Source organism: Podarcis filfolensis (genome assembly GCF_964270895.1).
Source record: "Podarcis filfolensis genome assembly, chromosome: 5".
In the NCBI taxonomy this organism is placed as follows: Eukaryota; Metazoa; Chordata; class Lepidosauria; order Squamata; family Lacertidae; genus Podarcis; species Podarcis filfolensis.
The window spans coordinates 38,907,067-38,918,912 of record NC_139608.1 but is presented as its reverse complement, the minus strand read 5'-3'; the positions used below and the strand labels follow the sequence as shown (position 1 = coordinate 38,918,912).

The following is an 11,846-nucleotide window of genomic DNA, read 5'->3' as shown; positions in this document are numbered from 1 at the left end:
CATTAGGTCCAGTCGTAGCCGACTCTGGGGTTGCGGCGCTCATCTCGCTTTACTGGCCGAGGGAGCCGGCGTACAGCTTCCGGGTCATGTGGCCATCATGACTAAGCTGCTTCTGGCAAACCAGAGCAGCGCATGGAAACACCGTTTACCTTCCCGCCGGAGCAGTACCTATTTATCTACTTGCAGTTTGACGTGCTTTTGAACTGCTAGGTGGGCAGGAGCAGGGACTGAACAACAGGAGCTCACCCCGTCATAGGGATTCAAACCGCCGACCTTCTGATCGGCAAGCCCTAGGCTCTGTGGTTTAACCCACAGCGCCACCCGCATCCCTTAGTTTTAAAGTTACTTTGCCCCAATTTTTAACAGTATAATATCATTCTTTCTCTCCCCCCTCTTTTAAGATGGTCTATATAATATATAATTGTGCTGCTTGTGCATTTGCTGACCATGGGTGAACGACACAATGGAAGTGTTATAAATAAAATAAATTATTGTCTTAACTGCTTTGGAATGGCGAGTCATATGTTGTGTTAATAAGTTGTAAGCCATGTTGGAGATCGTTGGACATCTTTAAAATAACACCAATGTGTAGAATATGACTCTCATAACTTCTGAAAGCAATTTGAAGGTTAAAAAAAGTGTGTACCTTTGATAAAATTTGGTGGGGCTGCTTAGGGTAAGATAAAATTGTCTTCTGTGCATAAGAAGAGCACCTTTCTCACCTGGCATGTGGACTGCAGGGCATGGACACCAACTGGCCATCAACGTTATAGACACAGAATATTTAAAGGAAAGCTCTCTCGTACAACTGGGAAAATAGTACTTTCCATATTTGTTTACTTCTGAATTGAAATCCCCCCCCCAAAAAAAGAATGCTTTGTTTTGATGAAACAATACAACATTTGGTTAAGAGAACAAGCCAGAGGTCAAGAACAGAGTGTCCACTATTTGCATAAATGCCACATTTATTTCTTTAACTGAACAATGCCTTAAGTGTACACAAACAGTTGAAGACCCTAATTTCCAACACTCAATAGCTTTAAGACATCAAGAAAACTAGACTCGATTACTTCAGTATTGTTATTTATACAGTGGTACAGGGTGTGCCCACAGCAATCACATATATACAAAGCAAGAGAAATGGTCTCCCAGCATTTGGAGATGATGTCACAGGAAGAACTCATTTGGACAAACTAGATAATGGAAGCACAGGCAAAATAAGATTAATAAAAAATAAAAAGTAACCACAACCTTCATTTTTATACAGTAAGTTCTTGATATTGAGTCACAGCTCATGAATGATAGTGATCTTCCCTACAGTTCATTGAACACACAACAGAAAGAAACGGTAAGAGCATATTAGAGAGTTATACATCTTGTGTTGTCACTTTTGCATGTTACCATATGGATAAGCAATTGCCTCTTAGGCCCACAGTTATTAGCTAATTGTGCTGCTTTTACTTGTCTCTCTGCTTTCCTGTTGCTCCTTGATAATTTATAAGACTACTTATACTGGGCTCTGCTATCCCCCTACTGAAGGGCAGTTCAGAGAGCATTTGATACTTTAGGTGAGCTCCTTATTCCCCAATAATTTATTGGAATGGGAAAGAGTTTTATGTGAACAAAATAACGCTGGCTTTTACAGTTACTGAAGACCAGTCTCTAACCAATATATAATCTATGGAATAGGATAAGTATGACATAATCTGAAATTATTTTTCTTGTATAACATTATTTTCTCTCACCAGCCTCCACCTTGAGATAATTATAATGATATGGTTGTGTGAAACAGAGCAGAGATGGAAGTCCATCCTGTCAGTATTTTATGCTTCATTTAATAGGTTCCTTTTCCTGCAGGACTTTCCAAAATATGCTTTATTCAGAAATGCTGTTTTTTGCCCCCTAACAAAGGTCTAGATGATACTTGAAATTAAACAATTAATAAAAGGATCATTCAAAAATCTTTACATCTCAAATTAAGTAAAATGACAGTAAATCAGTGGAGACTCTTCTCATTTTGTCTGAAGAGTGGTTGATAACTATATCAACGTGGCTTGACATTTTGGCAATGGATAAAGCCATAACCAGCAGAAAATACGCCAAACATAATGATATGCTGGGTTATCTAAATAACACTATGATGGACCATTAGATCTCTGTTTAATATTCCAACCAAAGTACTAAACAAACAAATCCTTTCAGGATATCCATGCTAGCTGGAGACTGGATGATCTCCATTAAGCTATTGTCAATTTGTTGAGTTCACAATTCTTTTTTTTTGTGTGTGTGTCATTGCATTTAAGCCCTGATTCAAACATTGCCTTTCATTTTTAGGGGCTTTGGGTCAAGCCTTTGATCCCTAACTCAAGTCAGTCATGTTGTCTGCAGGTTTGCTGGCCCCAGAAACATGGAACGCTTGAGCAAGACCAGACTGTAGCCCAATATTCACACTGTCAGGAACATGGTCTTCAGGTTGGCTGACCTAAGCCATGCCTCTTATCAATCTATCACTCCCCATAAAATGCAGCTCTTCCAAGCTCTACTTCTTCATTCACAAGGCAAGGTTACATATACATTTTTGCATCTCTTGATTGTATGGACAAGGAAGGTACTGACACAACTTCTTCATCCATTGCCACTAACATAATTAAATCTCTTGACAATTTGATATGGACATAAATGAAGTAAAATATTTTTAAAGTTGTGTTTTTGTATGAAAGATAAGTGTTGTGATCCTATATATGACTTCCTTGTTCTAGGACAGCCTTCAATCCTGTGCATAATTACTTGGGAGTAAGCGCCACTGAACACTGAAAGACTTACTTCCAAGAAACATGTTCAGAGCTGTACTTGTCCTGTTCTTTTTTAAAACAAGTTCAGATGATTTCTTCAACATAGCCCAAGGTAGCTTTGAACTTACAGCATGACAATCACTCAGGACATTTCAGAGAAATTCATTAGTTGCTTGCTGTCTGACTGCAAATTTTGTTGTTGAAAGGCTTCTACTAGATCAGACACTGATAAGAGAGTAATAATCACCACTGATTAGAAACAGAGAATCAGTTACGGATTTTAATTATATAATAATTAGACTTAGGCTGGGAAGTTAAAATGAATCAAAGTTGCCACCAAGGGTATTTAATTTTGCTGTTTATGCATAAAGGGAATGTAAATCATGGGGATTAACTACCACATATTGATTTGAGTAGGCTGTAAAATAGGATCCTATATATAAAGAGTTAACAGGAGATGCTTAAAATCAGATATGAGTCATGCTTAATTGATTAGTGCCAAAAAACTATTATTTGTTTTACTCTGTCTTACCCAAATTTGAAATAAAATTGACTATTTGTTTTACCAGAAATAATTAAGATGCAGGTGTATTTTTGAAGGAGACTTTTAACATATCACTAGATACAAGAGTGAAAAGAGGTCTCTTTTATAACACACTGTTCCAATCTTATACAAGGGTCCTATCAGTCTTGCTACATAAAGTAATCTATTTCAAACCTACTTTTCCCTTAAAAGAAAATGACAATGGGTATTTCCAGACAATCAGTTTTGAGTGTAATAAACATACAGTAGTTTTTCACTTATTCTGGGAAGCCCAGGGGTTGTCCCTTGAAGATGCACTTCTGCTGAGCAGATATTGTATTTCTCCCAAGTGTTTCCTAAATACTGTGAGAGTTTTTTATTAAGTACCTTGGAAGATGCAATTCTTCTCTCAGATAGTGCAACTGTTACTATTTCAACTGCTGTGTAGGATGTGGTTGTGTGAGTGTCACAGGAACTTACTGAACACTGCCTGCAACCAGAATGGTGATAAAGTGGCCCAACCTGTTCATCCGATGCCATGAATAATTGCCGATGGGGAAAGGGTGAAGCAAATCCCCCTCCCACCATTCCTTTCTTGGGAAAACATGAACTCACCTCCAACAAAACATCCCTATTAAGATTGAAGGTCAATTTCAATGTTACATGCAGATGCGTGTAGCATCCCACTAATAGATTGGGGAGGGGGTGTTGACTGTTTCTTTAAATGAAAAGCAACCTTGGGGGGTTGCTCATGGGAACAAATAATGCTAATGGAGAGGTCGTTTAATCCCTTCCCTACCAGCTATTCCTTCTGCTCAAAATGGGCATCTGGAAGAGGCTGTTTAGAGAAGAAAAAATACAATGGGAAAAATTCGGTACATGCTTCACCACAAGCCTCACTGCTATTCCTTCACTTCTAATCACAGTCTCCTGAAGCTAGTTTTCATTATATAAAGAAGATTGGGGGAATGTTATACATATTTGCATGTAACATGTAGTTCGGCCCTTAGTTGAACAAAACAAACATTGGCTAGGTGACTGAAAAGAAGAAGAAACCTGCTAGGCAGCAAGCACAGTATTTGAAAGAAAACCAAGATAGGCTCACAGAAAAAGCTGACAGGGCCCTCTCCCATCACTACACTGACTCACTTCCACATCTTTTCTTTTAGCAGAAATGAGATGCAGCATAATGTATGTGCGTAGGTGGAAAAAAACAACACCACATGATAAACAGAATGTACATTTTTCAGTGAAGTAAATAGAAATAAATACTTTATAAATATAATCTCATCCTACTCTTTCTTGCTCTATCAAGTAAAATGTCAATAAGTTATGAATTAGCTGAACACAATCCTATCACTTTTATCTCCTTTGAGTAACATGTTTTATAATGTTCACACTTTTACAGATTCCTTTCTCCTTAAATTGAACAGTTGCTTTAAAAATTAAATCATTATAATTTTTTAAAAAAGACTCTTGCTTTGTTGGTGGTCATATGTCACCTAGGTCACCCAGTAAAGAGATGGGCGGAAGATCACATGTGCACAAGGATTCCAGGGTGTACCAGGCTTCTAAAGTTACAACAGAAATGAATTTGGCCAATGAAACTGTAACTTGAGATGGATCGCTCTGTGGTGCAGGCATCTGGCGGGATGAATGACAGAAGAGATCCAAATTTAAAATGGGGACCGTCAAACAGCACCCATTATTTCACTTGGTTTGATGAGATGGGCGGCCCTTTAGGCTAAATTCTGGTTTGGGCTGTCCTCCGCCTAGACAGTTTGGACCTGTCAGAGAAACCAAGGAAGAAGAAAAATGAAAGGATAGGGAAAAGAAATAAGGTAGAGGAATCTTCAGAATCCCAACCCATGTTCAAAGAGACAAAAAACAAACCCAGACTTCTCAGCTGAAGCCTTGAACGTTGTTCTTATTCTAGATGGTGTTCTTCAACATTGGATCCTCTTATTGTTGGACTACAACTCCCATCATCCCTGACCACTGGCTAAGCTGTTTGGGAATGACGGGACTTGTAGTTCAGCAACATCAGGAGCCCCAAGTTTGAAGAATTCTGGTCGAGAGGGGTTTGGGATTTTAAGCTATTCAGTTACCTTATTGATCCAGCCAGGAGAGGATTAAATGCATACAGCCAATCATGCATATCCTTGTCATTGCTTGCCTGCAACAGGATCCCACGATGTTCAGTGCACACTGCGAATGTGTTGGGGGTCTAAAACGGGTGTAAAGTTGCATGTGAGACTCAGTTGTAGAGGAGAAGCATACAAAGAGGCATACAGTAAAATGCAATGAGTGCATATATTACAGGCCAAACCAGATGGTCCCAGATCCGATGACTGGCATTGCAGCAGCCCCCACCCCCAATAGTTTGTAAGACAATTCAACACTTTCTCTAGATGTGTAAATCACAGTTCCCTTTACAATTGTAGGTGTCAGGCCTGGCTCTCTGTCCTCATCCTGGAGGACACGCCCATTCTTCAAAGTGTTCACTGCTATTACTTACATGGTCTACCTGCAGAATCATCCTGCCCAGATGTTCACTCCACTTCAGCCTTAGACTCAGCTCCTATTTATACTTAAAGCACAACTGGACAGGAGAGGGATAGGATCCAAGAGTTCTTACCTCCCACATCCCTCCTCCTCCCTGCAGGACTGGAGAAATCATGAGCATAGCAACGTCATTAAAGGAAAAAATATATACAGATGTTAAAGAAGTGGGGGAGAATCTCAGATCTGGGGACCAAATGTGGTCACCCAAACCTTTCTATCTGGCCCTCAGGACTCTCCCAGGCTACACCACCCCACATTTCCTCAGGCTCTAACCTGCTGGGCTGCAATCCTGCCTCAAGTTCTTTGCTTGGCTGTAATGTGGGTAATAGCTTGCCTAGGTGTGGAGAGGAAAGATATGTGGGTGTAGGTGACTTTTGTGTGGCTGGAATGTATGCTGTATAAAGAGATGGCCATCTTCATTGCTCTGCTCACTTTTTGTCTTTGGTCCCACTCCTACTCTAAGAAGCAGCAGCACTGCTGTCAAATCATGGCTGAGGATATAAGGATGTACTATAAACCATACTTAAGACATCAAATCTGTTGTCAGTTCATTGGTTTGTTTCTAGTAGACCAAAGTATTAGGTTAACACTAACAGCAATACCTGCAGAATGTGTTTCTAGCTGTCTTGACATGGCTTTGCACCCCTGCACATTCAAGGGAGGAGACTCTGAAACCATCGGGGCAATTGCCCTCAACAGTCACGCTAGATGTAGCTTGTTCAGGAACAGGTCTGGTTATGCCACTTAAGATTCTCTGGCTCTGCTGTCATTCCTTTCTCTGTACTTCACACTCTTCCTGGATTTTAGCCATTGCCATGGCCTCTTCTTTCCCTTACAGCCCAGTCTCCAATAAAGCACTAGCTGCGGATTCTCTGATTTTGCCCAACCTATGAAATTGTCCTTACTTTCAGCATCGCCTGCTGGTCTTCACTGTATTCCACCTGAGCTGATGAGAGATTGAGGACTGCTCTCTCCACAGAGTCCTTGTCGGTGTTGTAGATGTAGACATAGGGACGTCTCACAACCACATAGCGCTTCACCCACCCATTTGTGTGGGGCTCCAGAAAGTGCAGGTAGCCTTTCCTGGAGACAATAGGGCTGTAGAGGAGACACATTGGCATCATGCTTAGTAAATGCATAGAAACTGCACCACACATATTGATTTCTAAAGAGTTTTAGCACCACCAGAATTGTGCCTTTGTTCCTCCCTCTGCCCCAGAAGTTATACTCCTGTGGATGCTCTTGACTTGTTTGCTTCACTTCTCTTTTTCTACATGGAGATCCCTATCATGTGGGGAGGTGCACATGTTAAGTGAGAAGGCACATGTGATGCCATTACTGGACTGTGCAGTTCAGAATAGAACATTATCCACTGACATTGCTCATCCTCCATATGATGTGGAATGTTACACCCCTGAGTTACATTCTAGTTTGGATGTTAATCTGAGCCAAAGAAGAACTCCTCCATTCCACAACCTGCCCTACCAGTGGCTGCTGCTGCTGTTTGGGCAGCAGCAAGGCGGGGAATATAATAATAATAATAATAATAATAATAATAATAATAATAATAATAATAATACCCCACCCATCTGGCTGGGTTTCCCCAGCCACTCCGGGAGGCTTCCAACAAAACACTAAAAACAGAGTAAAACTTCAAACATTAAAAACTTCCCTAAACAGGGCTGCCTTCAGATGTCTTCTAAAAGTCAGGTCATTGTTTTGTATTTCCTCCCCTTTCCCTCCAGGCCACCTGGTTCATTGGCATGGTCATATTCCAGGTGACAGGAAGGGAGGAAGGGAGGAGGGAAAGAAAAGGAGAAAGACACCCCATCCTCTCCAAGCCACCCCTGCCAGAACAGAAGTAACAGCCACTATAAAAAGGTATTAGGGAGCTCATAGGGAGAGAGTGGACACTGTCCCTCTCAAAGAAACAATGGGGTCCAATTTTAGGTCATAACAAAACAAGCTATTTTCTGATCTATTGGAGGAATTGATTTGCTTGCAGGGTCTTGCCCAGAACCCATTTTCATTTCTTAGAAATAGCTCTGCTAAATTCAAAAGGAATGCACTCCTGTTAATTATTGCATTCTTCACCGTGCAACTGCTTCCCTCCCAAGGGAAGAGGCACAGAGGAAAAGAAATGTACCATGTACTTAGGTCAACGAACCCTTCAGTTTAGTCAAGAATAAGATTCTTTCCACAAAGCCCATAACTTGTACCTGACCCGGATCTCTTGAATATCAGGGACCAAAAGGCGCTGGGTCTCCTTTTCATCTTCAGGCCCACAGGTGGGGGATTTCTTTTGTTCTCCTTCAACTGTGGGCTCAAATTCAGGGCTTTCTGCCCTTGAAGAGAGCTGCAGAGTTCTGCAAAGGAAAGGCGGGTAGGTATGTAATTTAAACTCAACTTTGGCCTCCTTAAAAAAAAAGTTGACACAGCGTCTGAAACTGTGCTCATAAATGTGTCTGTAGACTGATCTGAAATTCTTAGCTTTGCCATCTTCCTCACCTGGCATCCGTGCCACTGTACCGTCCTTCAACCAATGATGGGCAGGTGGAGGAGGGGGTCAAGGTGGAGCCACCAAGGGCTGGCATGGAAGGGTCTCTTAGCAGAGTCACTGACATTTCAGATAGCTGTACACGAAAAGAATTAATCACTGAAGCTGCTTGCTTTACCGCAGGCCTCTCTAAACTAAGAAGTACAAGGTGAGGATGAGTATCAAAGTCAATTTCTATTAAAAGTTAATGTCTACTATTTTCAATGGGTATACTCTGAGTATGACTACTTTTGCATACAGCCCAATGAGCTATTGCGGTACCTATGCCTTTTATTTTCCCAAACGTGGCACTGTGGCAAAGGTTTCAAGGTGCATAGGAAGCTGCCTGATACAATTGATCCACCTAGCTCAGTATTGTTTACACTGACTGGTAGTGATTTCCCAGGGTTTCAGATGGGTCTCTTCTAGGCCTACCTAGAGATGCTGGGAGTGGAATATGAGATGTTATACATGCACAGGATGAACTCTACCAGTAAGCTACAGCCCTTCCCCTTCTGTTTGTATGTTCCCTTAGAAAGACATAGTCATGGGGTGCTTTTTCAACAAGCACTTTTATTCCCAACAATTCTGTACTTAAAGAGTCAGCTCTTTGCACCTGTCTGTTCCTGGAAGAAAAGTGCCACAGCTAATTGGCCACTGTGGGTACAGTTTCATACCACCATTTCCATCAGTATTCACACATCTTTGTTGAGTGACAGGGCACCCCACGAAAGCACAGAGTTTCTCTTACCTTGCTCTCACTTGCGCTGACACAGACATGGCTGTGGGTGTACTCTCTGTTGAATGTGTGTGTAAGGAGGCGCAAGCACTGTAGAAAAGATGTTTGGGTGAGGGGTTGGAAGAGAGAGATTAAGAGATACAGGTTGTAATAAGAGGCTTGGCCCTGACCAGGACAGAATTACTGTAACTATTATACTAAACATGCTGTAGAGCAGGAATAGTTAACCCTTTTTCCAGTCTGAGGACCACATTGATGGTCCACTACATCTCTAAGGGTGCAGTATATACATGCATGCACACACATACTCACTACATATACAGCACACATACAGAACACACACACAGTCGACACACATACAGACCACACATGCACCCTCACCATATATACTACACACACAAAATCCACATCTTCATGTATCAATCTACTTAAACAGAGCTGGGCATCACAGTGCCGCCTTGTAACTAGTTGGATATAGATGAAGTGTGGGGATAGTGTTATTATATAGTTTAGCCATAAGGTGACACTGGATCTAGTTGGATCTGGATGGAGACGGGAATTTCCTGTTGCTGTTTTGTTCCTGTCAGAGGGAGACCTTAAAACCCTTGCCTAGCTTTGTAACCGGCATGTCCTCTAAGCCTCCCACGGCAGACAATATCGTTCATGTGAAAAATATAAACCAGCCCAGATAAATTTACGGCAAGACCACAATCTCCTCTGCTCAGAAATCTCATTTTCACTCCCTCTCTCAGCTCCTGCCCGCACTCAGGGAAGACCATCTGTTTCATAAACAAAAGGCAATGCTGAGACCAGCAGTTTAGGCACCATGAGAATGTAGGTTCTAGCGATGCCATTCCCATGCCATGCCAAAGACAAAGATGTAACTGGCATGGTGTTGCCCCAGAATAACATATACCTTGACGGCAAGTTCTTTCTGCCTCTCACTGGGGGTGTCCAGTGGCAAATTCCTCCCCTCAGGGGTACCATCTGCTGAGATTGGAGAGGAGACACAAGATGTACTGCGGGAATCCGAGTCTTCACAGGAGCTTGAGGAAAGGGAATCGAGACCCAAGCGCTGGGTTGTCTCTAGTTTCTCACGCAGAAGAAGGTAATGCCTTGTTTTCTCAACCTGCGGAAATAAACCTCTGGCTAAGTAAGGTCACAGACATCTGCAGAGAGTCATCTCACACAGAGGTCAATCCACACACCTCATGTCTTCCCACCCTTCCCGCCAACACGGACATGGATAAGGACCACTGGGCTTGAGTCTTACTTCTTGCAGGAGGCTCAGTTTCTCCAATTCCCATTGATGATCCAAGATGAGACTGTCGCTACGGGGCCGCCAGCCTGCCAGGTTCTCCTCACCTCGCACATACGCCACAGATGTGTCAAGCACACGCCTTCGTCTTCTTTGCATGCCTGCAAAGGACAAAGTTGCAGGTTGCATTCAGCATTGCTCATGCCCAGTCTGCAAAGCATGTGGGCAGTGTTTCTTTTAAAGCAGATTTCCCAACTTCACATATCAAGACACTCCACAAATAAAAAAGAAGAGAGAAATGAACACAAAGCATGCTGTACTAGTGGTAAAGCGGTTTCTACATAGGAGTCCGTAGTTCTTCTCTACTATACAATAACTAACAGAACAAATGCCTTTGCACAGATTTAAATCCTCATTTGGTTGGCAAGGTCAATTTGACCAAGCCGTGCCCATCTGCCCTCATCAGGTAAAGATGCAACTTTGCAGGGGCCAATGATCAGTTGATTGTCTCTGCTTGCAAAGCATTGTCACCTGATGTTGTCATTGACAGGTGGGACAGCTCAACCTACCTGTTAAAAATGGCCTGTGAGGGTTGGGAAGGTAAGGGTCCAGTCCATTGGCTAGATCTACACCCCTGTTTTAGGGGATCATATTGTTTAGGCATACAGCCTTTCTCTCCCCCTCTGCCCCAAATCCTCAAAATGCAACCAGAGGAATGGTGCATTACTAGTTTTCACAACACTTAGTTTTCACAACACTTCCCCAAAAAAGCATGATGTTTGGGCAGTGTTCAAGTTATGTTGCACTGACATTGCAGACACATATGTTTCTGTGGATGTTTACGATTCAGGTATTAAGATGCAAAGGGCCACCCATATTCATTCAAGTAAAATAAATAAGTCTCATGGCAACAGTCAAATTGACTCTCCTAATGTTACATTCTTTTCCTCTTAGCACAACCCCAGCATCCCCTATGGGCCTGTCATGATGACAGTGCTAATTAGAACCATCAGAAAGTGAAGCCAAACCAAAGAGAAGTTTCTCACCTGGACTGCCAGCATCAGCCACCCGACAAAGGCTGAGTTCATACACCCCAGTTACACGGTTACTACAAGGAAAAAGAGTGAAACATCAGAGCATGGTGTTGCAATAAATGACCTTCATGTGCATGTGGCACATTAAATGTAATGGCCAAGGTAACATCAATTTTTAAAAAGGAATCCAGAGAGGATTCTGGAAATTACAGTCTAGTTAGCTTTACATCTGTCCTAAGAAAACTGGTAGAAAGTACAGCATTGTTAAAGAAGGAATAACCATATAAATATGAGAGAACAAACCTCGTTGAAGCGTAACCAGCATGGCTTCTGCAAGGTTAAGCCCTGTCACACTGGCAAAGGAAAGTATTTCTTTACACATCACAGTGTTAAATTGTT

General features: G+C 42.0%; 1 protein-coding gene across 20 annotated transcripts in view; it reads right to left on the bottom strand.

Annotated features, from left to right (window-relative positions):
- Positions 1–947: 947 nt before the first annotated feature.
- The window catches only part of KIF1A (kinesin family member 1A), a 119,355-nt gene continuing 108,456 nt past the window's right edge, over positions 948–11,846 (bottom strand). For all 20 annotated transcript variants that reach the window (XM_083616195.1, XM_083616208.1, XM_083616206.1 and 17 more), the window contains 9 exons: positions 11,460–11,521; positions 10,429–10,574; positions 10,072–10,284; positions 9,168–9,245; positions 8,389–8,513; positions 8,100–8,246; positions 6,786–6,978; positions 5,424–5,542; positions 948–5,102 (listed from right to left, as the gene is read on the bottom strand). In XM_083616195.1, coding sequence (XP_083472321.1) covers positions 5,060–5,102; positions 5,424–5,542; positions 6,786–6,978; positions 8,100–8,246; positions 8,389–8,513; positions 9,168–9,245; positions 10,072–10,284; positions 10,429–10,574; positions 11,460–11,521 — 1,126 coding nt within the window. In that variant the 3' untranslated portion in view covers positions 948–5,059. The remainder of the gene's footprint in view (positions 5,103–5,423; positions 5,543–6,785; positions 6,979–8,099; positions 8,247–8,388; positions 8,514–9,167; positions 9,246–10,071; positions 10,285–10,428; positions 10,575–11,459; positions 11,522–11,846) is intronic.